Genomic DNA, 27,178 nt, shown 5'->3' on the forward strand with positions numbered 1-27,178 from the left:
CTGCTCTGGACAGTCCCTAAAATGTCAGCAGAGAGCACTGTGTTTGTGCTCTCTGCTGACAGCATAGGTTTGCAATGGGGATTTTCTCCTGCTCTGGACAGATCCTGATGCGGGCATCAGGTGTCAGCAGAGAGCACTGTGGACAAGACAAAGAAGAAATTCAAAAACAAAAGAATTTCCTCTGTAGTATACAGCTGCTAAAAAGTACTGGGAGGGTAAAGATGTTTTAATAGAAGTTATTTACAAATCTGTTTAACTTTCTTGCACCAGTTAATAAAAATAAAAAAATGTTTTCCACCGGAGTACCCTTTTACCTCCCCATCTACATTCAGACATAGTACAGCTTGTGTGATCTGCCCATCCTGAAGACTTGGGTGATTTCCTCCCACCTAATTGCCCCCTGTACAATCTCATCACCCTCCCTGCCTTTGGTTGTACGGGCATGTTGTGAGTTGTAGTTTTGCAACAGCTACAGACATACTGGTTGGGAAAAGAAAGTTCGCAGGAATCTATGACCTGCAAAATACATAGTACAGCTTCTCTGATCTGCCCATCATGAAGTCTTGTATGCTTTTCTCCCTCTGAATCACCCCTACACAATCTCCTTACCCTTTAAGAAAGAGGGAGAGTACAGGATCTATGATAGAAGCAGCAGCACAACCAGCATACCTATTTACGGGGTCCTCCTGCAGAATTATTATTATTTTTTTATCAACTGGTGCCAGAAAGTTAAACAGATTACTTCTAAATTACTTCTATTAAAAAATCTTAATCCTTCCAGTACTTTTTAGGGGCTGTATACTACAGAGGAAATGCTTTAGTTTTTAGATTTCTCTGATGTCATGACCACAGTGCTCTCTGCTGTCTATTTTAGGAACTGTCCAGAGCAGTAGAAAATCCCCATAGCAAACCTATGCTGCTCTGGACAGTTCCTAAAATGGATATAAGAGGTCAGCAGAGAGCACTGTGCTCATGACATCAGAGAAATCTTAAAAGTAAAGCATTTCGGCTCACATTTATCATTGTAGGTGTAAGTGAAGCATTTTTTTTACACCTTTTTTTGTGTGCTGGTGATGTGTAGGAGCATCATATTTATTAAATGTTTACAGAGCATTTGATACATTTTTTGCAGGTAAACATTTTCTTAAATTTCTCTCTTCACATACACTAAAAAGCTACACCAGGTCTGGGATGGTGTAGTTTTAGAGACTTTTCAGTGGCTTTGCGCCTTTTTACAAAAAAGTCGCAGTTCATAAATCCCTTCTATATCATGTGTATTGCCAAAATCAGTGGATTGCAACTCAAAATCAATGGATTGCAACTCAAAATCAGTGGATTGCAACTCAAAATCAATGGATTGCAACTCAAAATCTGCAGAAATGTGTAAACAAAAAGGCGCAAAAAGGTGCATAAACCCTGCTTGCGCCTTTTTGTCCATTTTGTAGACACAAAAAACAGTCTAAAGACAATGATAAATTTCGGCCTTCCTCTGTAATATACAGCCCCTAAAAAGTACTGGAAGGATTAAGATTTTTTAATAGAAGTGATTTACCAATCTGTTTAACTTTCTGGCACCAACTGATTTTTTTTTTTTTAAGTTTTCCACGGGAGTACCCCTTTAAGTAGTTCCTATTAAGTGTAAAGGCGTCAATAGCCTTAAAACACTTACTGGGAAATAAGCCTACTTGACAAACCATTCAATATGTGAGGAAACAGACATTCTGTCAGGTGTCGCAACCAGCAGGTAAAACTACTTGATATACACAAAGTGTTCCTACACAGGATGACACCATAACATTGTTATTTAACAATGGAACACTGACACTAATGACCAGTGTGATTAGAGAAGAATCCATTGTAATAAAAGGCAACGTGGTAAAGTAAAACCATGGAGGGATCAACAGAGGATGCACAGTCTATTGAACCTGTTATTAGTAATATTAAAAGATATTACAGGAGATGTCCGGTGCTCACTTTTCTTATATTATCAGTTCCGGGCTAAAAAATAAAAGAAAACAAATTTTCTCTTACCTGCCTAGGCTCCCCCGGGGCTCCAGTACAGGTGTTGGGTCCCCGGGCTGTATTCTTCTTACTTCCTGTTAGCCCGGCACGTCACACGGAGCTTCAGCCTATCACCGGCCGCAGCGATGTCCCGCCTCTGCTGGTGATAGGCTGAAGCTCCCTGTGACGTGCCGGGCTAACAGGAAGTAAGAAGAATACAGCCCGGGGACCGAACGCCTGTACCGGAGCACCGGGGGAGCGTAGGCAGGCAAGAGAAAGCTTATTTTCTTTTTTTTTGCAGCCTGGAACGGATACAATAAGAAAAGTGAGCACCGGACATGTCCTTTAAAGATAAACCTATCAATTGTAAAAAACAGAGACATTACTGTTGTCTGCAAATGTGCAGGAAACTACTGACATGACTGTGACAGTGCCCGGATGATATTCAAGAAGTATAACTCACCCTCCCGTTAACAAGGAAACATTGGGACAGATTAAAGGGGTACTCCACTGGAAAACATTTTTTTTTTTTTTTTTTATCAATTGATGCCAGAAAGTTTAACAGATTTGTAAATTACTTCTATTAAAAAAATCTTAATCCTTCCAGTATTTATCAGCTGCTGTATGATCCACAGGAAGTTCTTTATTTTTTGGATTTCTTTTCTGTCTGACCACAGTGTTCTCTGCTGACACCTCTGTCCATGTCAGGAACTGTCCAGAGCAGGAGAGGTTTGCTATGGGGATTTGCTCCTGCTCTAGACAGTTCCTGACAATGTCACAGTCACTTCAGTAGTTTCCTGCACATTTGCAGACAACAGTAATGTCTCTGTTTTTTACAATTTATAGGTTTATCTTTAATATCTTGTAATATTACTAATAACAGGTTCAATAGACTGTGCATCCTCTGTTGATCCCTCCATGGTTATACTTTACCACGTTGCCTTTTATTACAATAGATTCTTCTCTAATCACACTGGTCATTAGTGTCAGTGTTCCATTGTTCCATAGAACTTCTATAGCATACAGCAGCTGATAAGTACTGGAAGGATTAAGATTTTTAAATAAAAGTAATTTACAAATCTGTTTAACTTTTTGGCACCGCTAGATTTGTAGATTTACAAAAAAAAAAAATTAGTTTTCCACTGGAGTACCCCTTTAAGCCTAAGGTTTTCCAAGTTATCTGTGAGTTGCGGTAAAACTATAGCTTGATGATTTTATGTGGGATTGGTGTGACAATTGCAAAAATTATAATATAGGGGCACATTGGTCCAGATTAACCAAAACTGCCTAATGCTTAGTCCTGTGTTTTCCAAACAGTGTGTCTCCAGCTGTTGCAAAACTACAATTCTCAGCATGCCCGGACAGCCAACTGCTGTCCGGGCATGCTGGGAGTTGTAGTTTGCAACACCTGTAGACACTCTATTTGTAAAACGCTGCTTTATACAGTGGAAAATTGGATTAGACAGTCTGATATGGTGCCATATTTATCAAAGTGACTCAGATTATTTTGGACTGTCTAGTCTGATTTTAGACCAACTATTAGTTGGCACATTTTTGGTGCATGGTGCACATTTTAACCCCCTTAAGGACACAGCCCATTTTGGCCTTAAGGACCAAACCTAATTCATTTTTGCATTTTGTTTTTTTCCTCCTCGTAGGCATAGCACTGATCAGTAATATCAGTGATCTATTGCTCTGCTCTGCTAGAGGGCGAACCAGAGAAGCAGATCGTCAGAGCCGACAGGAGGCAGGCAAGGGGACCTCCGGCGGCCATCCTGACTGATCAAACCCCGGTGGTATGATCAGTTGCCTGCAGTACAGCTAATACCGCAGAAGCAGTGATCAGTACTGATCACGACATCTGAGGGGTTAATGGCGGACATCAGTGCAATCACTGGTGTCTGCCATTACTGGTGGGTCCCTGGCTGGTCCGGGACCTGCTGTGCATGAAGCAAGCGCAGCTCCTGTGCTTGCTTCACGTATAAATCTACGTACTGGTGCGTTAAGTACCAGCGCACCAGGACATGCGTTTATGTCCATTGTCCTTAAAGGGCTACTCCGGTGGAAACCTTTTTTTTTTTTTTTTAAATGAACTGGTGCCAGAAAGTTAAACAGATTTGTAGATTACTTCTATTTTAAAATCTCAATCCTTTCAGTACTTATTAGCAGGTGTATGCTACAGAGAAAATTCTTTTCTTTTTGTATTTCTTTTTTGTCTTGTCCACAGTGCTCTCTGCTGACACCTCTGTCCGTGTCAGGAACTGTCCAGAGCAGCATAGGTTTGCAATGGGGATTTTCTCCTGCTCTGGACAGTTCCTGATACGGGCATCAGGTGTCAGCAGAGAGCACTGTGGACAAGACAAAAAATAAGTTAAAAAAAGAAAAGAATTTCCTCTGTAGCATACAGCTGCTAATAAATTCTGGAAGGGTAAAGATTTTTTAATAGAAGTCATTTACAAATCTGTTTAACTCTCTGGCACCAATTGATTTAAATGTTTTCCACCGGAGTACCCCTTTAAGGTGTTAGAACGTACCTGTCATTTGCAAAATCTTTATCTATAATTTAGATAATAGCATTTTGTGTATATTTGTAATATACATGTGTATATTTTTTAACCAATGTATATTACATCTGACTGACCACAGCATCCATCCATCTGTGGTAGATGTCACAGCCCCTCATAGCTCTCATCTATACACATACCGTGTCCTGCTTTGGAATCTGTATAAGATTAGAAAGAAGCTGTTCTGTGTCCAAAAACCTGGAAAGAACTAGTAAAAAAAATAAAAAATAATAGGCCCAATTAATTATATTTAGTAAAATTATTCTGAATACCACATAAACAAATGCTAAAATGCTCTAAGAGCCGGACTCCTCATAACAATGTCATAGGATAAAATTGTTATTCTGTCAATCTTTCTGCTTATTAAAAGGCATAAAGCGGCTGCGCTCCCTCAGTAATATTAATACATTCTATTCTCTGGCAAAGTGGAATCACTGAGACGTAGCAATCACTGTCTGAGCTCCGATTATCCCGAGATTAAACACATACACAATGTGGCTGGGGAATAATAAGAACGTGTTTGCCTTTTGCAGAAGCAGAGTATGTGTCACTATGACATTGTGTACGACATGGCCTCAGGCGTCACTTGTGACCTCACAATTAATGATACAGCTTCGCACTTGTGAGGTTAGGTACTGACTCATCCTGTAATGTTGTGATAGAGGTCAAGCTTCAACCCTCAAGCAGCTAAACTTTATTACAGTTGTACGTTTCAATTATATCACAATTTTGTTTCAAGGTTCTTTAATATAAAATATATTAAAATAAATAACCTAAAATATAAAATAACCTGTCAATATAAAAACTTTTGACAAGTGTCCCATTTTGAGTGTAAAGTGAGGGGCAAAGAAAAGGATTAAAGGGGTACTCCGATGCTCAGCGTTTGGAACAAACTGTTCCAAACGCTGGAGCCGGTGTGAGGTGGTTTTTTGCGCCCCCGTAGATCCATGCGTCCGCTCCTCCCCCAGCTTTCCGAACATTTCCGAAGCTAGAGCAGAGCAAGGGGAGGGAGGAGGTTCACGCCCCCTCCCTCATCTCCCCTCCCTGTGCTCGGCTGGATGCAGATCTCTACGGCATGCCCCCTCCCTGAGGACATAGATCGCCACGGCAGGTCCCCTCCCTCATCTCCCCGAGCTGAGGACGTAGAGCAGTGCTCTCAATGAGCTCTATGTGTAAAGGGGGAGGGGGCGTGAACCTCCTCCCTCCCCTTGCTCTGCCCTCCCCCAGCTCTAGCTTCGGAAATCTTCGGAGAGCTGGGGGAGGAGCGGACGCATGGATCTACGGGGGTGCAAAAAACCACCTCACACCGGCGCTGGGAGCTCGTGACGTCATCGCCCCGCCCCCTCATGCCGTCATGCCACGCCCCCTCAATGCAAGTCTATGGGAGGGGGCATCACGCCCCCTCCCATAGACATGCATTGAGGGGGCGGGGCTATGATGTCACAAGCTCCCGGCGTCAGCTCCAGCGTTCGGAATAGTTTATTCCAAAGGCTGAGCAGAGGAGAACCCCTTTAAGGGGAAAAAGTGGCAGAATTGTATTATTTTGTTGAGCATTTGTTATGGGCACTGTCATTAAAAAAAGGTTTGCTATTTCGTAAGGACAAATCAATAGTTTACAGGCTGAGCACGCACTTCTCCTGGCTCGTTCTTGTGATCGGTCGAGGTCCTGTTTGATAAAAACTTTTGCTATGTCTCTTCAACATAGCAAACATTTTTATTTTTTATGACAGTGCCCATAAAAATGGCAAAAAAATAATTTTAAAAAGCCAGCACTTCCTCCTTAATCCTCTCCTTTTCTTTATTCTCTAAATGTCCCATAAGATCAACAATGCCCCCACTTCCACTCTTACTGTCTTGGGTCTAACTGTAAGACAACCGGCAACTGGAGCCTCTCCCTCCTATTGTCTACAAAAGGACAAAGAAAAATGTTAAAGGGGTACTCTGGTGGAAAATCTATTTAGAAATCTTAATCTTTACAGTACTTATCAGCTGCTGTATGCTTCAGAGGAAGTTGTGTAGTTCTTTCCAGTCTGACCCCAGCGCCCTCTGCTGCCACCTCTGTCCGTGTCAGGAACTGTCCAGAGCAGGATAGTTTTGCTATGGAGATTTGCTCCTTTTCTGGACAGTTCCGGTGCATTGCCATAGAATGAGATTTGCCATAGAATGAGATGGTCCGCCTCCACCACATCCTATTGGCTCACTCTTGTCACGTGACATATTTAAACGTCACGCATCGATGCGCACAGCAGTCTCAGTTTGGCTAACGCTCAGGGAGCAGGGAACAGAAAGTAGAGCATTGGGCGCAGGTAAAGTTATTTGCGTAGTGCTGCGCATGCGCAGTACTACTTTACCTGTGCCCGATGCTCTACTTTCTGTTCCCCGCTCCCTGAGCGTTAACGGGACGGGGAGTAGAGCTGCGGGCATGGGGCGCTCGCGGGGAGGCACACTGATGACAGCGCCATCGGGCATAGGGATCCCGATAGCGCTGTGGATCGCTCCCTGAGCGTTAACAGGGGACGGGGAGTAGAGCTACGGGGGACGGGGAGTAGAGCTGCGGGCATGGGGCGCTCACTGGGACGCACACTGATGACAGCGCCATCGGGCATAGGGATCCCGATAGCGCTGTGGATCAACAGTACATGTAATAATACAGTAAATGTATATGAGCCAGCCATATGAGCTGCGTACATGTGTGAGCTTCTGTCGGGCCACAGAGGCCATGAGACCTCCGTGCAGCTTCAGCTATCACAGGGAGAGGAGAGCCTCTCCCTGTAATAGCCAAACTGAGACTGCTGTGCGCGTCGATGCGTGACGTTTAAATATGTCACGTGACAAGTGTGAGCCAATAGGACGTGATGGAGGCGGACCATCTCATTCTATGGCAAATCTCATTCTATGGCAATGCACCGGCAGCAGGTGGCAGCAGAGAGCACTGTGGTCAGACTGGAAAGAACTACACAACTTCCTCTGGAGCAAACATCCTTCAAAATAAAAATAGGCTTCTCTAATCCAAACCTCAAAACAGGTCAGAATTTGATGATGTCTGACATACTGACCATAAATATATCACCTGTGAAATACTAAGGCAGCGGTCTCCAACCTGCAGACCTCCAGATATTGCAAAACTACAACTCCCAGCATGCCCGGACAGCCAACGGCTGTCCGGGCATGCTGGGAGTTGTAGTTTTGCAACATCTGGAGGTCCGCAGGTTGAAGACCACTGTACTAAGGAGTTCCTGAAGATGAGAAACCCTTGCGTAGTTATATCAAGGATGAATGATTTAGGACAGAAAGCTCTGACAAGATATTTTCTTTAATAGTAAAAAGAAATGTATGCTACAAAGTATCCGACATATGTCTATTCCATTTGCTGAGCACAGGGGTACGGTATTTACTTTTGCGTAACTAAACTTTTGCAGGAAGGAACCGAGTACCTGACTGAAGACTAAAGAAAAGTTCTTCATCGTCAAGAAATTCTTGGACACAGTCCAGCCGTGTGTTGATGGTTTCCAGGTCAATGAGAGGTTCTAAGATATTTGATCTGAGTCTTCGGCTTCCACCTGGAGTTTTGGTATTATTCAGGACCCCAAAAAGGGTGTGACTATTTCTGAAAAGTGAATGAATGGATTAATATGCAAATAGCCATATGTGTGGATTCAGGAAGAGGATTACATTATTATGTTCAAATTATTTAGAGAAGAAAACTCTGGTTGACCTCTGCTGGGTGTCTAGGGTGCTATGGATACATTTGATGTATGTGCTGGGAACCTTCCCATTGTGTACGCCAAACGGACATTGCACATGTAGTGCAAATACACCTTTTCTGCTATACATTGTATTTCAATAAAATATTTTTTGATTCCTATGAGTCTGATCTAATGGCATCCACAATAAAGGAGTTTTCCAGGTAGAAATGATTGATGTCTTATCCTCAGGCCTGCACACATTCAGGAGGACATTATCTTAAAGGGGTATTCCACTGGCCAGCGTTCAGAACATTTAGTTCCGAATGCTGTGCGCGCGCTGCGGGGGGGTCGGCCCTGTCCCCTCGCCTGCCCCCTCGTGCCATCACGCCCTGCTCCCTCAATGCAAGTCTATGGGAGGGGGTGTGACGCCCCCTTCAATAGACTTGCATTGAGGGGGCGGGGCCTGATGACACGAGGTGGTGTTGCACACAGCATTCGGAACTAAATATTCTGAATGTTGGCCAGTGGAGTACCCCTTTTAAAGAGGTTGTCCAGTGAAAATGTTTATTTAAAAGGGAAACTGACTGCCGGTTGACGTACACTAAACACAATACACAGGGTTATAGTGCGGGTGTACCAGATTACAATGAGGTGTCACTAACCCGGATCCATGGTCCGGTTCTGGAGATACCCCTTGTATCCGCCTCCATTGCTAATAGCCGTATTTGCGCTATGGAGGCAGGACCCGGCATATCCAAAATGTTAAAAGGGGTACTCCACTGGAAAACATTTTCTTTTAATTCAACTGGTGCCAAAAAGTTTAACAGATTTGTAAATTATTTCTATAAAAAAAATCCCAATCCTTCATGTACTTATCAGCTGCTGTATAATAGACAGGAAGTTCTTTTCTTTTTGAATTTTCTTTCTGTCTGACCACAGTGCTCTCTGCTGACACCTCTGTCCATTTTAGGAACTGTCCAGAACAGGAGCAAACCTCTCTTGATCTGGACAGTTCCTGACATGGACAGAGGTGTCAGCAGTGAGCACTTGTGGTCAGACAGAAAGGAAATTCAAAAAAGAAAAGAACTTCCTGTGTAGCATATAGCAGCTGATAAGTATTGGAAGGATTAAGATTTTTTAATAGTAGTAATTTACAAATCTGCTTAACTTTCTGGCACCAGTTGATTAAAAAGAAAATATTTTCCAGTGGAGTACCACTTTAACACTCGGATCATAGAGGAGGAAGTCACTGTGGTGATTCAGTCCTTTCCTTTAAAAAGGATCCGGGTCCTGATGGCTATGTGGGGAAATACTATAAATGCCTGCATCAGGAATTATCCAGCCTTTGCGGCTGTATAAAACAAAATCCTAACAGAATCAGTCTTTTTGCAATTGGGTGACATATATAAAAGTGCTTTAAAGGGAACCAAGCACTAGATTTTACCATGTATAATGCTTGGCAACACATCACATATGGTAAAATCTGTATCCTCACCATCCCCGGGGGATGTTTTTTCCCTCACGGGTGGTGAGGATATGAAGTCTCCCCGGCCGCCATGTAAGTAGTCCCCTGGTCGCTCCGGCCGTAGTCATACCGCCTCAGCTTGATTGACGGCCTACATCATTGCTCTGCTTCGTCTACTCTGACTTTATAACTTCATATCCTCACCATCCCTGGTGGCAATAACGTCCCCCGGGGATGGTGAGGATACAGATTTTACCAAATACAGTGATCCCTCAACTTACAATGGCCTCAACATACAATCGTTTCAACATACAATGGTCTTTTCTGGACCACTGTAACTTGAAACCAGACTCAACATACAATGCTACAGACAGTCCAGATCTGTGAAACGTGTCAATGGCTGGAAGAACCGACCAATCAAAATGGGCATTCACTGGTAAAAAACCCTGTATTACTGAAGTGTATGTACTGAATTCCTGTCTGGTAGCGCCCCCTACAATACAGGGAGGTATTACATGTTCTGTACTCTTTGCCTGTACCAGGGTTAGCTGCTCCTTTGGACACCAGGTGAGGGCGGCTCCATGTTACTTTTTTAGGACCTTGTGTGTTCTGTACAGGACCCTGAAGAAGCTCCTGTCCTCTACATAGACAGTGATTACAGCTTCCAGCAGATCTTTATTTGTAAGGATTTGCTTTATCTATATTAGTTATCTACTTATTTTTCTTTAATCCTCACTTTTTCCTATTTTTGGATGACATTTTGGGGCTTCAGAACCAATTACCAGGTTTCCATAGAGTTCTGGTCTCAACATACAATGGTTTCAACATACAATGGTCGTCCTGAAACCAATTACTATTGTAACTTGAGGGACCACTGTATAACGCTTTGCTTATAGACCTATATAGTTAGTAAATTAGGACAGAAAAATATTATCCATATTATTAGCAAATAGGTTATTGTTTTTTTTTTTTGTTTTTTTTTACCTAGGTTGACAGGGACATGACAAAAGTTTATTTAAATGACTGTAACCTGGAAAGGTCTAGAAAAATAACAAAGAGAAAAAGACCAGGTCTGGAGAGCTCCAGACTTGTGTGTCTACCTCCTAAGTGACACTAGATAAAACTGGTTGCTTCTTTGCAGGTGGGCGAGTATATTCTGCCAGGGAGGAGCCGAATTTTCCTTTTCCTAGTGTCAGCGCCTCCTAGTGGCAAGAGCATATACCCATCAGTTAGGTGTCCCCCAATGAAGAGCGACCGAGAAAGGAGGGTTTCTATTCACCTTCTTAGTTATGTTCCTTTATGCTCTGACCTTGTGCATTCAATGCTGTCAGTGTCAGATTGTGTAGGGCAGTGTTTCCCAACCAGGGTGCCTCCAGCTGTTGCAAAACTACTACTCTCAGCATGCCTGGACAGCCTTTGGCTGTCCGGGCATGCTAGGAGTTGTAGTTTTGCAACAGCTGGAGGCACCCTGGTTGGGAAACACTGGTGTAGGGATACATCCTATTGACAGGGGGAATGGCAACACCCAGATGTCAGCACTATGCAGTGTTCCAAGAAATGCAAGTATTTACTAAAACAGAAATGTCAGAGCTGACAGGTCCTCTACAAACATGGTAACAGTAAAATAACATTTGGGCAGATGATTTCTATTTCCTAAGGTGTGTGGGTGTTCACTATGTGCAGATGTGAGGAGGGGGGATGGTAATGTAATATGGTGTACAATTAGTTTTGTTATTTTAATGTTTTGACCAGCTATGGCCACACCTGGAGTCTCTGTTATTCACCAAGAGTTCAAGGTTCTGAGCAGACGCAGAATCGATCATTGCTGTTTGTTCACTTCCTTGAAACCGAAACTTCAGAGATTTTGGAGCATAAACTGAATTCTGAATAAATTCCAAATATTTCAGCAATGCTGCAACTGCTGCTAGACAGTAGTACCTGCAAGGTAAAGGGAGTATTCAGCTCAAACACAATGCTTGTTCTTCCTTTTCATACATTTTTACCTCTCATTTAAGAAAAAATAGCAGGAAACCACAAAAGTAACATGCAAATGCCCAAGTTGCTGCAGCGCTGCTTGTTCATGGCCGATGAGTGACAACCTGGCCTCAATTCAAATTTTAGCATGAATTATACTGTATGAGTCCATTCAAATGGGCAGATTTACTTTTAAACTAGAAGCGTGTTTCGTGCTGTGAGTTTGAAAGTGGGTAAGCTCTCTGCGGCAAATTTTCGGCAACGGAATTTCTGCTGCGAAAAATCCACCGCAGACCCAAGTCAATGAGGTCTGCAGCGGATTTTCAACAGTGGAAATCTGCTACCAAAAAAAAAATCTGCTGCGGACAGACCGCCCCCCCCCCCCCCCCCCCCGCTTTCAAACACACAGCAGGAAACATGCTGCAAATCTGAAAGTGAAATTCCGCCATGTGCACAGCGCAGCAGAATCCCATTGAATTCAACAGGACTCTGCTGGAGTGGAATTTTCATGCAAAAATTCGAGGTGTGAACATAGCCTAAGGCTAGGTTCAAAATACGGAATTTCCGGGCAGAAAATTTCCGCCCGGAGATTCCGAGTGCGGCCAACGCCAAATGAATCAGTCAGCGCTAGGACCCTGCGGACACTGCAATAGACTGCATTGTGTTCCGCGAGCATTTCCGCCTGAAGAATGAGCAACGCCATTCTTCAGGCAGAAATTTCCAAGCGGATTTTCCATTCACAAATTCCGAAGTGTGAATTTATGAACGGAAACCCATTCACTACACTATACATTTTAGCAAGCAAAATTTCTGCCTGCCATTTCAAAACGGAATTGCAGACGTAAAATCCGTAGTGTGAACCTAGCCTAAGGCTTCCTTCGCAGGTTTGTTTCTTTGCAGCTATAGGGAAGCTGATGAGATAACGGCAAAAATAAATTCGCCATATCTAGATCATACTGCATTTTGAAAAAAATTCAAACAGAAAGGAACGAAAATAAATAAATAAATAAATAAATAGACTCAAAAATGAAGAAAAACTCTACAAGGCAATGTTTACCCAGCATTTTTACTTCACTATTGAGTTTCAGCTACCATCTGCCACAGCCTTTATCCTTTATTTGGATAAAGAGATATAAGCTGCATGAAAAACACAGGAAAAAAGGTGTGAAATCATAAAAATACATACTTTGACTGAACTTCCATTAATACTGTGCTGAACTCTGGGGCACATAACTGTTCTATGTATTCCAGGCCTTTGGTTTCATTGAAATACTTCCGCTGTACTGAAGTTAAGGAAACATCCTGCAAGTTGCAAAACAAGACAATGTTATAAAACACACTACATATAGCTTAGATTACAGCAGTCTGTAATTTGCAACTGGGCTTCTGTTACTATCATAACCCAGGTGGGGGATCTGGAAGACCAGACATGATGCATTGTGCCTCCCCCTGTGACATCTGTTGTGTCTCCCTAACTTCATCATAACCACTTTTTCAATTTATACTCACCGGTCACCCTGGTGTCTTTTCGGATATGAACTACTAAAACTTCCTGCAAAAATAATCTACATTGAGTACTGTGGAATTACTGCGACTATGTAACCCAGTGTTTCCCAACCAGGGTGCCTCCAGCTGTTGCAAAACTACAACTCCCAGCATGCCCGGACAGCCAAAGGCTGTCCGGGCATGCTGAGAGTTGTAGTTTTGCAACAGCTGCGGGCACACTGGTTGGAAAACACTGTCCTATAGGGATAACCCCATGAGTATACCCTAATGTTAACCTGAGAAACAAGGAATGGATAATAAATAAATAAATAAATAAATAATATAATAAATAAACAACAAAAGAGTCTAAAACAGTTTACCTTAATAAAACACAATACAGTACCTTAAAATTTTCATTTATAAGACGAAACAGTTCTGTGGTCTTTCCATTTTCACACGCAGTATTTGGCATCAGTATTTCTAGCGGTGCCAGAATCTGGAGTTTTGTTATTACCTAGGATATTTTAAGGAAATTTAATTCAAAATTATACAGAAAAAAATCACAATGAAGATTGTGGGGGAAAAAAAATCCCCCAATATTAATTTTGAATTAATTCAATCAATTTGAATCAATTAATTTGAATTAATTTATTGAATCATAAAATCAACTGTTCATGAAGTTTTCCTTTTGGGACCCCATCCCCCTCATTAGGGTACATTCACACGGGCGGATTTGCAGCGGATTTTACGCTGCAGATCCGCTGCTGAAGGACCTCTATATGCTGGCTTTACATGTACCTGCTCGGCGTGGCAATATGCCGCTACGTGCAGACACATTGAAACAATGAGCAAGTCGCCGGGCATGCGCGGTGTACTCGCACACATGGTGGCCGTTCCCCCTGCTCAATGAGCTGCCGCGATGTGCGAGTATACTGCGCATGCGCATGGCGACTCGCACATCACAGTGTGTCTGCTCGTAGCGGCATATTGCCACTCCAAACAGGCACTTGTAAAGGCAGAATACAGAGGGTCCTTCAGCGGCGTATTTGCAGCGGAATACGCTGCGAAAATCTGCTCGTCTGAACGTACCCTTAGCCAGGATTGAAGGCCACTATGGCGATCTCAGCTTGTCCATGTGTTTCAGGCTTAGCCATTCATATAAATGGCCGGCATGTAAGGCTATGTACACATGGCGGAATTTCAGAGCTGAATTCAGCGCAAAAATTCCGAATGGAAATTTCATTGTTTTCAATTGAATTCTGCTGCACGTGCACACTGTGGTATTTCCGTGGCGGAAACATCTGCTGTGGAAATGTCCGTCCGCCGCAGAAAAAAATTATATGTCTATGGAGACAGCGCATTTCTGAGTTACCAGAGCACATGTCTTGCCGGCGTCCGCTGTCTGTGGACTGTCCCGATAATGTTTCCGGGGGACATTCCGCAAATATTATGCCGTGTGAAATAGCCTAATACTACATTTCCTGTGTATGGCCTAAGGCAACTCTCCCATCTATAGGGGCTTTAAAAGGAAAACTGACAGCCAGTTCACCCACACTAAACCCAATATACTGGGTGGACATGAGAGCTGCATAAAAACTTCAGGCACATGCGTTCTGCAGACAGAGCACTGCGCTCAGGGGGCATGTGACTCCACGTCACTAGGACGTGGGGTTGAAGAAAATTAATATGCAAATAACATATTCCTCTGGAACCCAAAGCGAGACGGACGGCGAGGGACCTGCCTTCAAAGCGCCATTGAGAAGACCGAAAATACCACCTTAGCGGGGGAGAACTCAGCGGCCAGGGCACACAAAAAAGTAAGTGAACCCTTTATGGACTCCAGTTCACCCACACTATCCACCAGTATATTGGGTTCAGTGTGGGTGAACTGGCTGACAGTTTTCCTTTAAAGGGGTACTCCAGTGGAAAACTTTTTTTTTTTTTTAAATCAACTGGTGCCAGAAAGTTAAACAGGTTTGTAAATTACTTCTATTAAAAAAATCTTAATCCTTCCAGTACTTATTAGTTGCTGAATACTACAGAGGAAATTCTTTTCTTTTTGGAACACAGAGCTCTCTGCTGACATCACGAGCACAGTGCTCTCTGCTGACATCTCTGTCCATTTAAAGAACTGACCAGAGCAGCATGTTTGCTATGGGGATTTTCTCCTACTCTGGACAGTTCCTAAAATGGACAGAGATGTCAGCAGAGAGCACTGTGCTCGTGATGTCAGCAGAGAGCTCTGTGTTCCAAAAAGAAAATAATGTCCTCTGTAGTATTCAGCAGCTAATAAGTACTGGAAGGATTAAGATTTTTTAATAGAAGCGATTTACAAACATGTTTAAATTTCTGGCACCAGATGATTAAAAAAAATAAATTACGTTTTGCACCGGAGTACCCCTTTAAAGGCGGATGGACAAAGATCTGCTGATCGTGGAGCTAATTTCAGTATAGAATAGGGCTGTTTTGATTGGACAACCCCTTAAAATAGGCAGCTGTAGTCTGGTTTCTTTGGAGCTGACTGGAATGTGCACCCACCAATTTAGGTTTGAGAGGGCCGAACAACGTAGTTACTCTTTGCCATCCAGAATTTCTAATATTCCATTCATTATAATTTCCTGTTGATGCCAGAAGGAATTGTACTGCACTTTACTGGCAGACGACGGAAATGTCAGGTAATGGAAAAACTCAACACTACTGTAGTTTCGGTCAGTAAGTGAAAACGTTACCTTCACATAAATACCGCTGTCTGAAAACTGAGATAAAACCACATCAGGATTCTTCAAATCCAAACTAGCCATGCCTATCTCTCCTCTGGCGAGGCCTCTTCCTTCCACCACTGCTACATAAACAGAAGCTGCAGAGCGAGCGGAGGCTGAGGACGTTGTTGTTGTAGCTGAAAAATGAAAGAATGATATGTTATACAAAAGAATAAACAACAACACAAAGACTACAGTGAATAAAAAGTGTAGTAGTGCTTCCATGGGATAGTACTGCACCTCGCAGAGGCACTATACAGCGGTACATGTAGAACCTATGACTGTAAAATGGACAACCACAAGGACTCTTTTCACCTTTATGTAAGTTACATGCATGTCGCTAAGACAGTGTTTCCCAACATGGGTGCCTCCAGTTGTTGCAAACCTACAACTCTCAGCAGGCCAGGACAGCCTTAGGCTAATGGCAGACGTCAGATCTTCAGGCCACCTGGCTACCTGACTGTACAGCAAACTGCAGTTCTTCCCTATTCACTTGAATGAACAGACCCTGCTGTGCAGGAAAAGACAGGCTATGTTCACAAGGCGGTTTTCAGAGAGGGATCTGGAAAGAAAATTCAGCACGGAAATTCCGCAGCAGCAAAGTTTTCAAAAGGATTCTGCTGCACCATGCCCACAGCGGAAACATCTGCCGTGGAAATTCCAATTTTAGCCTTCGCAGAAAGAATTGACATGTCAATTATTTCAGTGGAATCCGCTTAGAAATTAAATGCAGTCTATGTTCTGCTGGCATCCGCTGTCTGTGGAATGTCCATCCGGAAATTTTTCCAGGTGGACATTCCACTGTATAAATGTACTCTCAGGGATGGATTCCCTACATTCTCATGATTGGTTGATGTCTTGGAGGTCAGACTGCTACCAATTACAAACTGAAGGCATATTCTATGCCAGTGTTTCCCAACCAGGGTGCCTCCAGCTGTTGCAAAACTACAACGCCCAGCATGTCCGGATGTATTTCCCGCCCCTGCTGCAGATTTTGTGCAGCATGAAATATGCTGCGTATACGCCAAGTGGGAACGTGCCCTTAATTCAAATTCCAGACACTGCTGAAAGAATAATACATTTTTTTCATTTGGCAGAATCCACGCAAAATGCATTCCCGTCTATGGAGACAGTGCATGTCCGAGCGATACTAGCGACGACTTATTAATTCCAGAGGTAGATTCCGTAGTCTGAATCAATATGAATAAGACCAGAAGCCTTCAAAAAAGCAGCCCTCCAGATGTTACAAAACTAGCCAACGGCTGTCTGGGCATGCTGGGAGTTGTAGTTTTGCAGCATCTGGAAGGCCACAGTTTGGAGACCACTGAATTAGATAAGCACTTTTAGGCCATGTTCAAAACATTTGGCTGTAAAATTGCATTATAATAATAATAATAATTTTTAAAAATATTTATTGATTTTACATTAATTGTGTTTCATTAGGGGGAAAAAATGTTGTTTATTTTTGACAGTTTTTAGGTAAAAAGATAAAAATAAAAAATATTGCAAAACTATGGAAAAACTGGCATATTTTCTACACAACAGCCCAAAAAAAAGCTGTTGCCCATAGTTTTGCAACAGCTGGAGGCACCCTGGTTGGGAAACACTGTTCTATGCCATCACTTTATAAGATGGGATCCCTGATACCACCCCAAACTAAGAGCAGTGCCATCTATCTGCTGTGTTTTTTTTTTACAATAGTTTGGATCAATAGTGCTGGCCAATTTATCCTTTGGTTGTATTACACATACGGGGGAGTGTCTACCTCCATGTTGGCTCCTGCACCCCACCCACCTCTATTAGGTGTATATAAGGTGCCTTGGATGTTTCAGACCTTGCAATGCCTGCTGTACTGTTCACACAGAGGCATATTCATAGTGTAGGGTCCATCCCAGAATGAGGTCACCTTACCGTGGTGGGATGGTCCAAGCTATTTGGCGCCAAATTTGCAAGCTAAGTACCTCATATTTTCATATCTTCATTTATTGCATTACAGCTGTATAGCTTTTCATGTTCTATCTATATACTCATGTTTTATCTATATACTCGTGTTTCATCTGTATCTTTGTGCTGGCAGTGTGCTGCTCTATTCTCCTGTTGCATTTTGTAAACCACCTGTCAGCACTACCTGTATATCCTGTCACAGGAGTCTGGATCTTGGATTTCGTAAAGTAGCCGCCTACTTGTTTTCTGCCACAGGAGCTGCCAGGCTCCTTCCTTGAATTGCTGCTTGCAATGGAGGCGCCATTAAAAGCACTGGCATTTTCTGCGTAGGAACTTCTGTCTGCAAAATAGGATTCTGTGGATAAAAACAATATAGGAAAAAAAAATTATTGGAAGTGTGAATTTTATTTCCTCCCCAAGGTATGTCAGGTAATAGTGTCTACTAGGGGTGTGAATCGCCAAGAATTTGGCGATTCGATTCGAATCGCGATACCAGTGTGGCGATTCGATATATCCCGATATATCGCGATACCATCTAGGTGACGATACATCGCGATATATCCCGATTCTGTCTAAAAAACAATGTCTTTTACACTTTTATTAAAACTTTATTTTTATTTTATTTTTTTTGTACACTTTATTAGTCTTTTAGGAATCATTAGATTCCTCAGACAGATGAATAGAGTTCTATTGAACTCCATTTATCTGCGATCCATTGATAGAGCCTGGTCCAGCCAGGCTCTATCAATGACAGAGCCACGGAGAGCATACACATCTCCCTTTAGACGCCGCTGTCAGCTTTGACAGCGGCGATCTAAAGGGTTAATAGCCAGCCGCGGCGATCGCCGCATGCTGGCTATTAGCGGCGGCCCCCGGCTACTGAGAACAGCCGGGGGTTGCAGAGTATGGAGCGGGCACGAGTCGGAGCCCGCTCCATACATCCAGAGCGCCGCCGCCGTTTCAGATCCGGCTGACAAAATGTGGAACTTGTATCTCCTGATGCCCGGGACATGCTTTCTGTGCATCAGGAGATACAAATTCCACATCACTAAAAGAATCGATTCAAAAATATTTTGAATCGATTCAGTATCGGCAAGTGAAAAATCACGATAATCGTGGGAATCGATTTTTTCTTACATCCGTAGTGTCTACAAGCCCGTTCTCTGTAGGCTCATGTCTCTTTCTCATATGTGAAGTGTGGGGAGGCCCGGTGCAAAGTTTAAATAAAGTTTCCATGTTAAAGATACATAACACCCTGGATTGCCAATTTGGCACCTTGAGTATAAGAGAGATGCTATGCAAATTTTCTAAAAGATCAACAAAGCAATATGGCAAAAAAATATATAAAAGTCATTGTGAGGGAAGTCAGCTTGTTATATGTCTTTATATTACTCTTTTTATATTTTATACGCCATCTTGTATATCATCAGCCATGTTGTCTATAATCCACCATCTTGTCTATATTCTTTCATTATGAACTAATCATGAACTTCACTAGCAATTATAGCCAGGAAGCTAATATTCAAGGTTACAATTGCTGAGCTTGCAGGAAGCTTCAAGGCTATTTAGGCCGCTTTTACACTATAGAATGCTCCATTTTAAAGATCCGTTATAATGACCCGTTAACAAAACCATTAAAACGGACGTTAAACGATCGTTACAAAATCCCATTATAGTTAAACAATGGATTACTCAGTCCTCAGCTTTATTACTCAAAAATGAGTATATGATGGATGTATGGTTCAAGTGGGAAAGAATAGTGGACTTCCAAACCAATATAATAGTAATATAAAATTTAATATCAAAGAGAATAATAATAAATTCAAGTGCAAATTGGAAAATCACAACCGCAGGGCCCTACGGCTGTGCAATATATACAAAATAAAAAATTAATATAAAATTCTATCACCAATATTAGCCCTGGAGAGTAGTGGCATATGAGGATTTTCACAATGATCGATCATAACAATAGGGACAATGAAATGATACACGAAAAGGCTGTAACAATAGTGTAACGTGATACAGTATGGAATGTTACAATTTGACTAAATGTCTAATATCTAAAGAAAGAAATGTAAGCTGCCCCTAGTGATATCAGCGTCTGTCCTGTAAAAAAAAGGTGTACAGTGTTGCCCTTAGTGATGCAATAGTGCATGCACTATTTCTCCCGTCACAAAATCACGTCCATTATTAAAGGGGTACTCCGTCCCTGGCATCTTATCCCCTATCCAAAAGGATAGGGGATAAGATGTCAGATTGCCACGGTCCCGCTGCTGGGGACCCCGGGGATCGCCGCTGCGGCACCCCGCTATCATTACTGCACAGAGCGAGTTCGCTCTGTGCGTAATGACGGGCGATACAGGGGCCGGAGCAGCGTGACGCCATGGCTCCGCCCCTCATGACATCACGGCTAGAGATGAGCGAACTTACAGTAAATTCAATTCGTCACGAACGTCTCGGCTCGGCAGTTGATGGCTTTTCCTACATAAATTAGTTCAGCTTTCCGATGCTCCGGTGGGCTGGAAAAAGTGGATACAGTCCTAGGAGACTCTTTCCTAGGAATGTATCCACCTTTTCCAGCCCACCGGAGCACCTGAAAGCTGAACTAATTTATGGAGGGAAAGCAATCAACTGCCGAGCCCAGAAGTTCGTGACGAATCGAATTTACTGTAAGTTCGCTCATCTCTAATCACGGCCCGTCCCCTTAATGCAAGTCTATGGCAGGGGGCGTGACGAGCGCCACGCCCCCTCCCATAGACTTGTATTGACGGGGGCGTGACGTGACATCACGAGGGGCGGAGCCGTGACATAACGATGCTCCGGCCCCTGTATCACCGTCTCCACCAAACACATGTGTATAAGCAAGAGTGGGCTACACTTTCAATTCAATAAATTCCAGCACTCACGGTTAGATGATTCTTTTTTTTTTTTCAAAAAGATAAAAAGAATCATCTAACCATGAGTGCTGGAATTTATTGAATTGAAAGTGTAGCCCACTCTTGCTTATACACGTGTGAGGCAGAAAAATTCTGTTGCATCAGAATCCCATTGCTTTCAATGACATTCTGCTGCACTGTGCACACTGCTAAATTTTTAAAAATCCAGAAATTCCTATTCCGGCCTCCACCCAAAGAACTGACAAGTCAAAGTGGAATCTGCTCAGAAACGCCGCGCTATCTATAGAGACAGGGCATTTCCGAGTGGTCCTAGCACCGGCAGAACATGCAATATACATGTTCTAAGCAGTATTTGGCATCAGTATTTCTAAGCCAAAACCAGAAGTGGGTCCAAAACACGGAAAAGGTACAAATGTTTCCATTACGTTTTGTCCTCTGTAGGGGCCACTTCAGCCTTAGGCCATATTCACACACAGTATTTTGATAAGTGTTTTTAGCCAAAACCAGGAGTGAAACTGAAACAGAAAAAACTACAAGGGCTTATTCACACTACGTTTTACATCTGCAGCGCGTTGAACAAGCCAGTGCTAGGGCCGCTCGGAAATGTGCCGTCTGCATTTCCAAACGCTTTCCACCGAAAAGAATGAAAAAGTTTATTTTTTCTGTGGAGTTTGGGGTCCGTAATTTCCATGGCAGAAGGTCCCCAGCCGAAATTCTGTAGTGTGAATGGTGCACCAGAATCCCATTGAAAGCAATGGGAGGCTGCAACACTGTATTTTCCACAGCAGAGCTCTGGAACATAGTTTTGGACCCATTCCTAGCTAAAAATGCTGATCAACATGGACATGGCCTAAGAGTTCTCTTCTGCACATTCACACCTAGGAATTTCCAAGCTGAGAAATTCCAGTGCAGCAGCTTCCCTTTGTTTTCAATGGGATTCTGCGGCACCGTGTCCACTGCTGAATTTCTGAGGCGGAATTAAAGATCGGCAGTGTTAACTTATCCCCTATCCGCAGGATAGGGATAAGTGTCTGATTATGGGGGGAAGGGGGGTCTGAACGCTGGGACCCCCCTCGATCTTCTGTATGGGGCCCCGATTCTGCCGCAGCTGTCCCGTGCAGGAGGCATGTTGACCGAAGCATGACACACCCCCTCCATTTATCTCTATGGGAAAGGCGGAGATGCAGCATTTGTACATCCCCGACTCTCCCATAGAGCTGTATGAAGGGGACGCGTTGTCGACCTCACACGCGCATTAGCCACGGTAATACCGGGTCCCCGTACGGGAGATCGTGGGGGGGTCCCAGTGGTTGGACCTCCCGCGATCAGACACTTATTCCCTATCCTGTCAGAAAAGGGATAAGTCTGACTGCAGATCTCCTTTAAGGGCACGTTCCCACTTGGCGTATAGGCAGCATATTTCACGCTGCGAAAAATCTGCAGCAGCAGCGGGAAATACGGTGCGTATCCCTCGCTCACCATACACACAAGGCTTTCTGGCGGCAGCCCTGTGTGCATTGAGTTTTGGAGGCGGCGCCGTGTGCCGGCGTGACTGTGACGAGAGGCTCACCTCCAAAACAAACTGCACACATAGGGCTGACGCTGTAAAGCCTTGTGTGCGAGGCATACGCAGCGTATTTCCCGCTGCTGCTGCAGATTTTGCACAGTGTAAAATACGCTGCGTATACGCCAAGTGGGAACGTGCCCTTAATTCAAATTCCGGACACTGCTGAAAGAATAATCAAGTTTTTTTCATTTGGCAGAATCCACTGGAAATGAATTCCCGTCTATGGAGACAGTGCATGTCCGAGCGATACTAGCGCCGACTTATTAATTCCAGTGGATGGCTCCCTAGTGTGAATGAGCCCTTACACTGTGCAGCGTTGTTTAGGTTTTGTGGCGCAGTTATGAAGCCAAATCCAGTTGTGGATCATTATGAATAAAACCCAGAAGCCTTCAAAAAAGCGGCCCCCCAGATGTTGCAAAACTACAACTCCCAGCATGCCCGGACAGCCAACGGCTGTCCGGGCATGCTGGGAGTTGTAGTTTTGCAGCATCTGGAGGGCCACAGTTTGGAGACCACTGAATTAGATAAGCACTCTTAGGCCATGTTCACAACATTTGGCTGTAAAATTGCATTATAAAATAATTTTTAAAATTTATTGATTTTTCATATATTGTGTTTCATTAGGGGGGGAAAAAACTTTATTTTTTACAGTTTTTAGGTTAAAAAAAATAAAAATATTTCAAAACTATGCAAAAACTGGCATGTTTTCTAGACAATAGCCAAAAAAAAAAACCTGTTGCCCATAGCAACCAATCAGAACGCCGCTTTCATTCTCCTTCCAAAGAGCTCAAACCTGATTGGCTGATTCTTCTGCAGTGATTTTATTAATTTTTTTTTTAAACTTGCCGGCGCACGTGACTTTCTATCCTCCGGTCAATTCCTCACCCTTGCTTTGTTCTCCACCGTCACCCCCTGGAGTCACCCGGTTTACTGACACGGGAGACGGCCGGCTGCTGGGAGTAGAGCTGCCCGGGGGAGAATGAAGGCGCTGCGGCGCTGAAGGGGAGAGAGACTCCCGGCCTGAGTAACACGACGAGTCTGACCGCACCGGCGTCTGAAACCGGACACCGGGGAGCCCCGGGGGGTGATGAGGACCACCCGAAAATCCGGACATTGTTATATATTGTGAGGGTGACGAGGAACACCCAAATCCCGACTACAGCCGTCAACAAGGAGTGGCGGGAAAGTTACCGCAGCACCCGAGTCACGTGTCTAGTTGTGATCCACGTGACCACCGACACTTAGGAAACTGTCCAATAGTAAAAGACCGTTGTTTCCCCTAGTAACCAATCACAGCGCAGTTTATTTCATTGTCAACTGTTGAAAGAATTTAAGCTGCGCAGTGATTGGTTACTAGGGGGCAACGGGCACAACTCACATACAGCAGTGGTTTCCCAACCAGGGTGCCTCCAGCTGTTTCAAAACTACAACTACCAGCATGCTGGAGGCACCCAGGTTGGGAAAACACTGACATAAAAAGTATTTTATCAGTCCAGCCAGGCACATCTGCTATTCTTTAGGGGAGGATTCACATGAGGCAGTATTCATAATGCCGCCATATTCGTTACTGCATTAATAAAAGTATCCAGGCGGACGGCCATGACACGGCTGTGTTCTAGGCCACAAGTTGCGCTGTTCGTGATATGTCAATTCCAGTAATGGTTTATGCGCATGGCCCAACATCTCCAGAATTTTTTTTTATAAGTGTTTTCCAGACAATAATGTGCCTCCAGCTGTTGCAAAACTACAACTCCCAGCACGCCCGGACAGCTTACGGCTGTCCAGGCATGCTGGGAGTTGTAGTTTTGCAGCAGATGGAGGCACGCTTTTTGGAAAACACTTATTAAAGGATTAGTCTAGTGCTGAAAAACGTATCCCCTATCCTAAGGTTAGTGGATAAGTTTCAGATCGCGGGGGGGTCTGACCTCTGGGGCCCCCCCGCGATCCTGTACGTGGGCCTGGCAGCCCGTGAGAAGGGGGTGTGTTGACCACCGCATGAAGCGGTGGCTGACCTGCCCCCTCAATACAACTCTGGCAGAGCCGCAGCGCTGCCTTTGGCAATCTCCGGCTCTGCCATAGCGCTGTATTGAGGGAGCATGTCGGCCGCCGCTTTGTGGGTGGTCGACATCCGCTATCTAGCCAGCGAGCCGGGGCCCCATACAGGAGATCGCGGGGGGCCCCAGCGGTCGGACCCCCCGTGATCTGAAACTTATCCCTATCCTTTGGATAGGGGATAAGTTTTTCAGCACCAGACTACTTTAAGAAAACCAGGCTGAGCCAGAAAAGGGGGTACTGCGCTGGCTCTGCTGCTTGGTCTACATGCCCCACCATTCTAGCAGAGCAGTGTGGGGCAGAGTATCAGCAGAAACGCAGGAGCTCTGCTATTTACTACATATTATGCCAGCGGGGTTCTGTTGCACCCTCCGCTCCCACTTCTCTATAATTTGGTTTCATGCGCAGTACTCACTGAAAACATAAGCGCATGCGCGAAGTGACATATCTTGAGGAAAGTCTTAGATCATCGGCTCAAAAGAAACGAACAGCGTCACAGGATCTACAGACTGGACTGGACAGGATTCCGAGTCTCTCCAGCTGTTGCAAAACTACACCTTGTAGCATTCAGACAGCCAATGCGCTGCTGGGAGTTGTAGTTTTACAACAGCTGGAGAGCTGCGGGTTGGAAACACAGTCTTAAAAGGAGTGCCAATCGCTCTGGCCCCCCACCTTCTGTGACAAACTGGTCTTGGGAGTGAGGGCCGGCTCCACCAATCACTGGCTGGGTGGGGGGCCAGAGCGATCAATGGTCAGAGACCGGTGTAATGAGAAGTTCTGTGTCCCATTCTGGAGATTGCAGAGATGGGGGGTCCCAGAGGATGGACCCTAAACCTCCCCCACCCCTGTGATCAGATCCATACTTTAATAACAGGACAACCCATTTGAAGCTATGGGCCCCCAAGCTCTGGCTGAATAGTTTTTGGAAAAATTACAATTTCCAGCATGCAGTGACAAACCAAAGCTGTTGGGAGTTGTTTTTGCTCGTTTGGGTTATTCAGTATTAAAGGAGAAGTCTCATGCATAAAAACCTAGGATAGGGGATAAGTTTTAGATTGCCGGGGATCCGACCGCTGGGACCCTCCGCGATCTTCTGCTGGGACCCTCCGCGATCTTCTGCTGGGACCCTCCGCGATCTTCTGCTGGGACCCTCCGCGATCTTCTGCACGGGCCCTCTGCTCTCCAATAGAGATATATAGAGCGGGCGTGTCGGACGGCGGTTTGTGCGAGGGTCATGACACTCTGTTCTCAGGAGAGCAAAAGGCCAATGCAGGAGATTGCAGGGGGCCCCAGTGGTCGGACCCCCCGCTATCTAAAACATCCCCTATACTGCAGATAGGGCATAATGGATTTTTCCTTTAAGGGCAGCTATACACATTGGATGAATCTCCACAGACCATCAATTGTGTATTGGAGACTCCCAACACTGAATTCCATAGTGTGAACATACTCTTAGAGCAGTGTTCCTTTATCAGTGTACCTCCAGTTGTTGCAAATCTATAACTACCAGCATGCCCAGACGGCTGGCGGCTGTTTGGGCATGCTGGGAGTTGTAGTTTTGCAACATCTACAGGAAACCACTGGCCTAGCTTAATGATTGTCAATACAATTTTCTAGTTTGGAAGGTCGTCCTTTAGGTATTATCCAGGAGTAGAAAAACAGCGCCCCACCTGTCCTCAGGTGGTGTGGTGTATTACAACTTGGCTCCATTCACTTCAATGGAACTGAGCAGAAATACCACACACAACCTGAGGACAGGGGTGGTGCTGTTTTTGAAAGAAGTCAGCTGTGCCTTTTTAATCCTGGATAACCCCTTTATTGACAGTAAATGCAAGAGACCACTAGGACACAGTAGGATTCTGATAAATCTCCCATTCCTCTGCATATACATCTTTATTTAGCTCCTTCTGCACAGTTAGTAAGATGTTACAGAACATAGCAAAATCCCCTCACTGAAATCAACAGTGTAATGGCTCTTAAAAGAAAAAAAAAAATACAAAAAAATCACAAATAGATACAAATTAAATTAAAAGCTATACAAGAAGTGGAGACGAACGTCCCTGACTCTGTCCCTTTGCTTCTTTCTATAGTGCCAGAGTTAAGAGCGCGGGAACAATAGCAGCTGATCATGGCGACACTTCTCTTCCTTCAGGCTTCAGCTCAGAAGCTCCGGCTGCACGTTCATCCTGCGGAGGACTTCCTCCGGCATACAGAACACTGGATTTACTGGCTTAATTACTTCTTCTCCTAGGAGAGACAATCCGGCGATGCCAAACAGGGTATGAAATGGATCCACCTGCACAAGGGGAGAAATGTCTTTACTGGAGACACATACACCTTCACCTTCCAATACTTTACTATTGATAACTTATCCTTAAAGGGGTTATCCAGGAAAAAAACTTTTATATTATATATAAATATATATATATATATATATATATATATATATATATATATATATATGTATACAGTGGTCCCTCAACATATGATATTAATTGGTTCCAGGAGAACCATCATATGTTGAAACCATCATATGTCGAGTACATATGTCTATGTAAAAATGGTAATTGGTTCTGGAGCCTCGGAACCATTGTATGTTGAATATATATCTCTATGGGAAACTGCTAATTGGTTCTGGGATGACCATTGTATGTGGAGTGTATGGGGAGTGTTTAACAAACCAGGGTGCCTCCAGCTGTTGCACAACTACAACTCCCAGCATGCATGTACAGCCATTGACGGTCTGGGCATGCTGGGAGTTATAGTTTTGCAACAGCTGGAGGC

General features: G+C 44.0%; 2 protein-coding genes and 2 long non-coding RNA genes across 10 annotated transcripts in view; 2 read left to right on the top strand and 2 right to left on the bottom strand.

The window, feature by feature from the left end:
• The window catches only part of LOC130283336 (uncharacterized), a 31,119-nt gene extending 22,999 nt beyond the window's left edge, over window positions 1-8,120 (top strand). Inside the window, exon 4 of the long non-coding RNA XR_008846659.1 lies at window positions 7,985-8,120. This is a non-coding gene — a long non-coding RNA (uncharacterized LOC130283336). The remainder of the gene's footprint in view (window positions 1-7,984) is intronic.
• Window positions 1-23,581, bottom strand: part of MSH4 (mutS homolog 4) — a 50,892-nt gene extending 27,311 nt beyond the window's left edge. For all 5 annotated transcript variants that reach the window (XR_008846654.1, XR_008846656.1, XR_008846655.1 and 2 more), the window contains exons 1-8: window positions 23,228-23,581; window positions 18,063-18,233; window positions 15,905-16,071; window positions 13,579-13,689; window positions 12,877-12,992; window positions 11,481-11,654; window positions 8,000-8,172; window positions 4,706-4,773 (exon numbers count right to left, since the gene is read on the bottom strand). Coding sequence is in view for 2 of the 5 variants with exons in the window: in XM_056532681.1 (XP_056388656.1) it covers window positions 4,706-4,773; window positions 8,000-8,172; window positions 11,481-11,654; window positions 12,877-12,992; window positions 13,579-13,689; window positions 15,905-16,071; window positions 18,063-18,233; window positions 23,228-23,456 (1,209 nt within the window). In the remaining 3 variants the exon portion in view is untranslated. The remainder of the gene's footprint in view (window positions 1-4,705; window positions 4,774-7,999; window positions 8,173-11,480; window positions 11,655-12,876; window positions 12,993-13,578; window positions 13,690-15,904; window positions 16,072-18,062; window positions 18,234-23,227) is intronic.
• A 2,661-nt stretch (window positions 23,582-26,242) lies between these two features.
• RABGGTB (Rab geranylgeranyltransferase subunit beta) overlaps window positions 26,243-27,178 on the bottom strand; it is a 220,597-nt gene continuing 219,661 nt past the window's right edge. The window contains exon 9 of one of the 2 annotated variants that reach the window (XM_056532687.1): window positions 26,243-26,690. In XM_056532687.1, coding sequence (XP_056388662.1) covers window positions 26,550-26,690 — 141 coding nt within the window. In that variant the 3' untranslated portion in view covers window positions 26,243-26,549. The remainder of the gene's footprint in view (window positions 26,691-27,178) is intronic. The other variant, XM_056532688.1, reaches the window with a different exon arrangement.
• LOC130283334 (uncharacterized) overlaps window positions 26,539-27,178 on the top strand; it is a 46,833-nt gene continuing 46,193 nt past the window's right edge. For both annotated transcript variants that reach the window (XR_008846658.1, XR_008846657.1), the window contains exon 1: window positions 26,539-26,673. This is a non-coding gene — a long non-coding RNA (uncharacterized LOC130283334). The remainder of the gene's footprint in view (window positions 26,674-27,178) is intronic.

The sequence above is a fragment of the Hyla sarda genome, chromosome 7, assembly GCF_029499605.1.
Source record: "Hyla sarda isolate aHylSar1 chromosome 7, aHylSar1.hap1, whole genome shotgun sequence".
Classification (NCBI taxonomy): Eukaryota; Metazoa; Chordata; class Amphibia; order Anura; family Hylidae; genus Hyla; species Hyla sarda.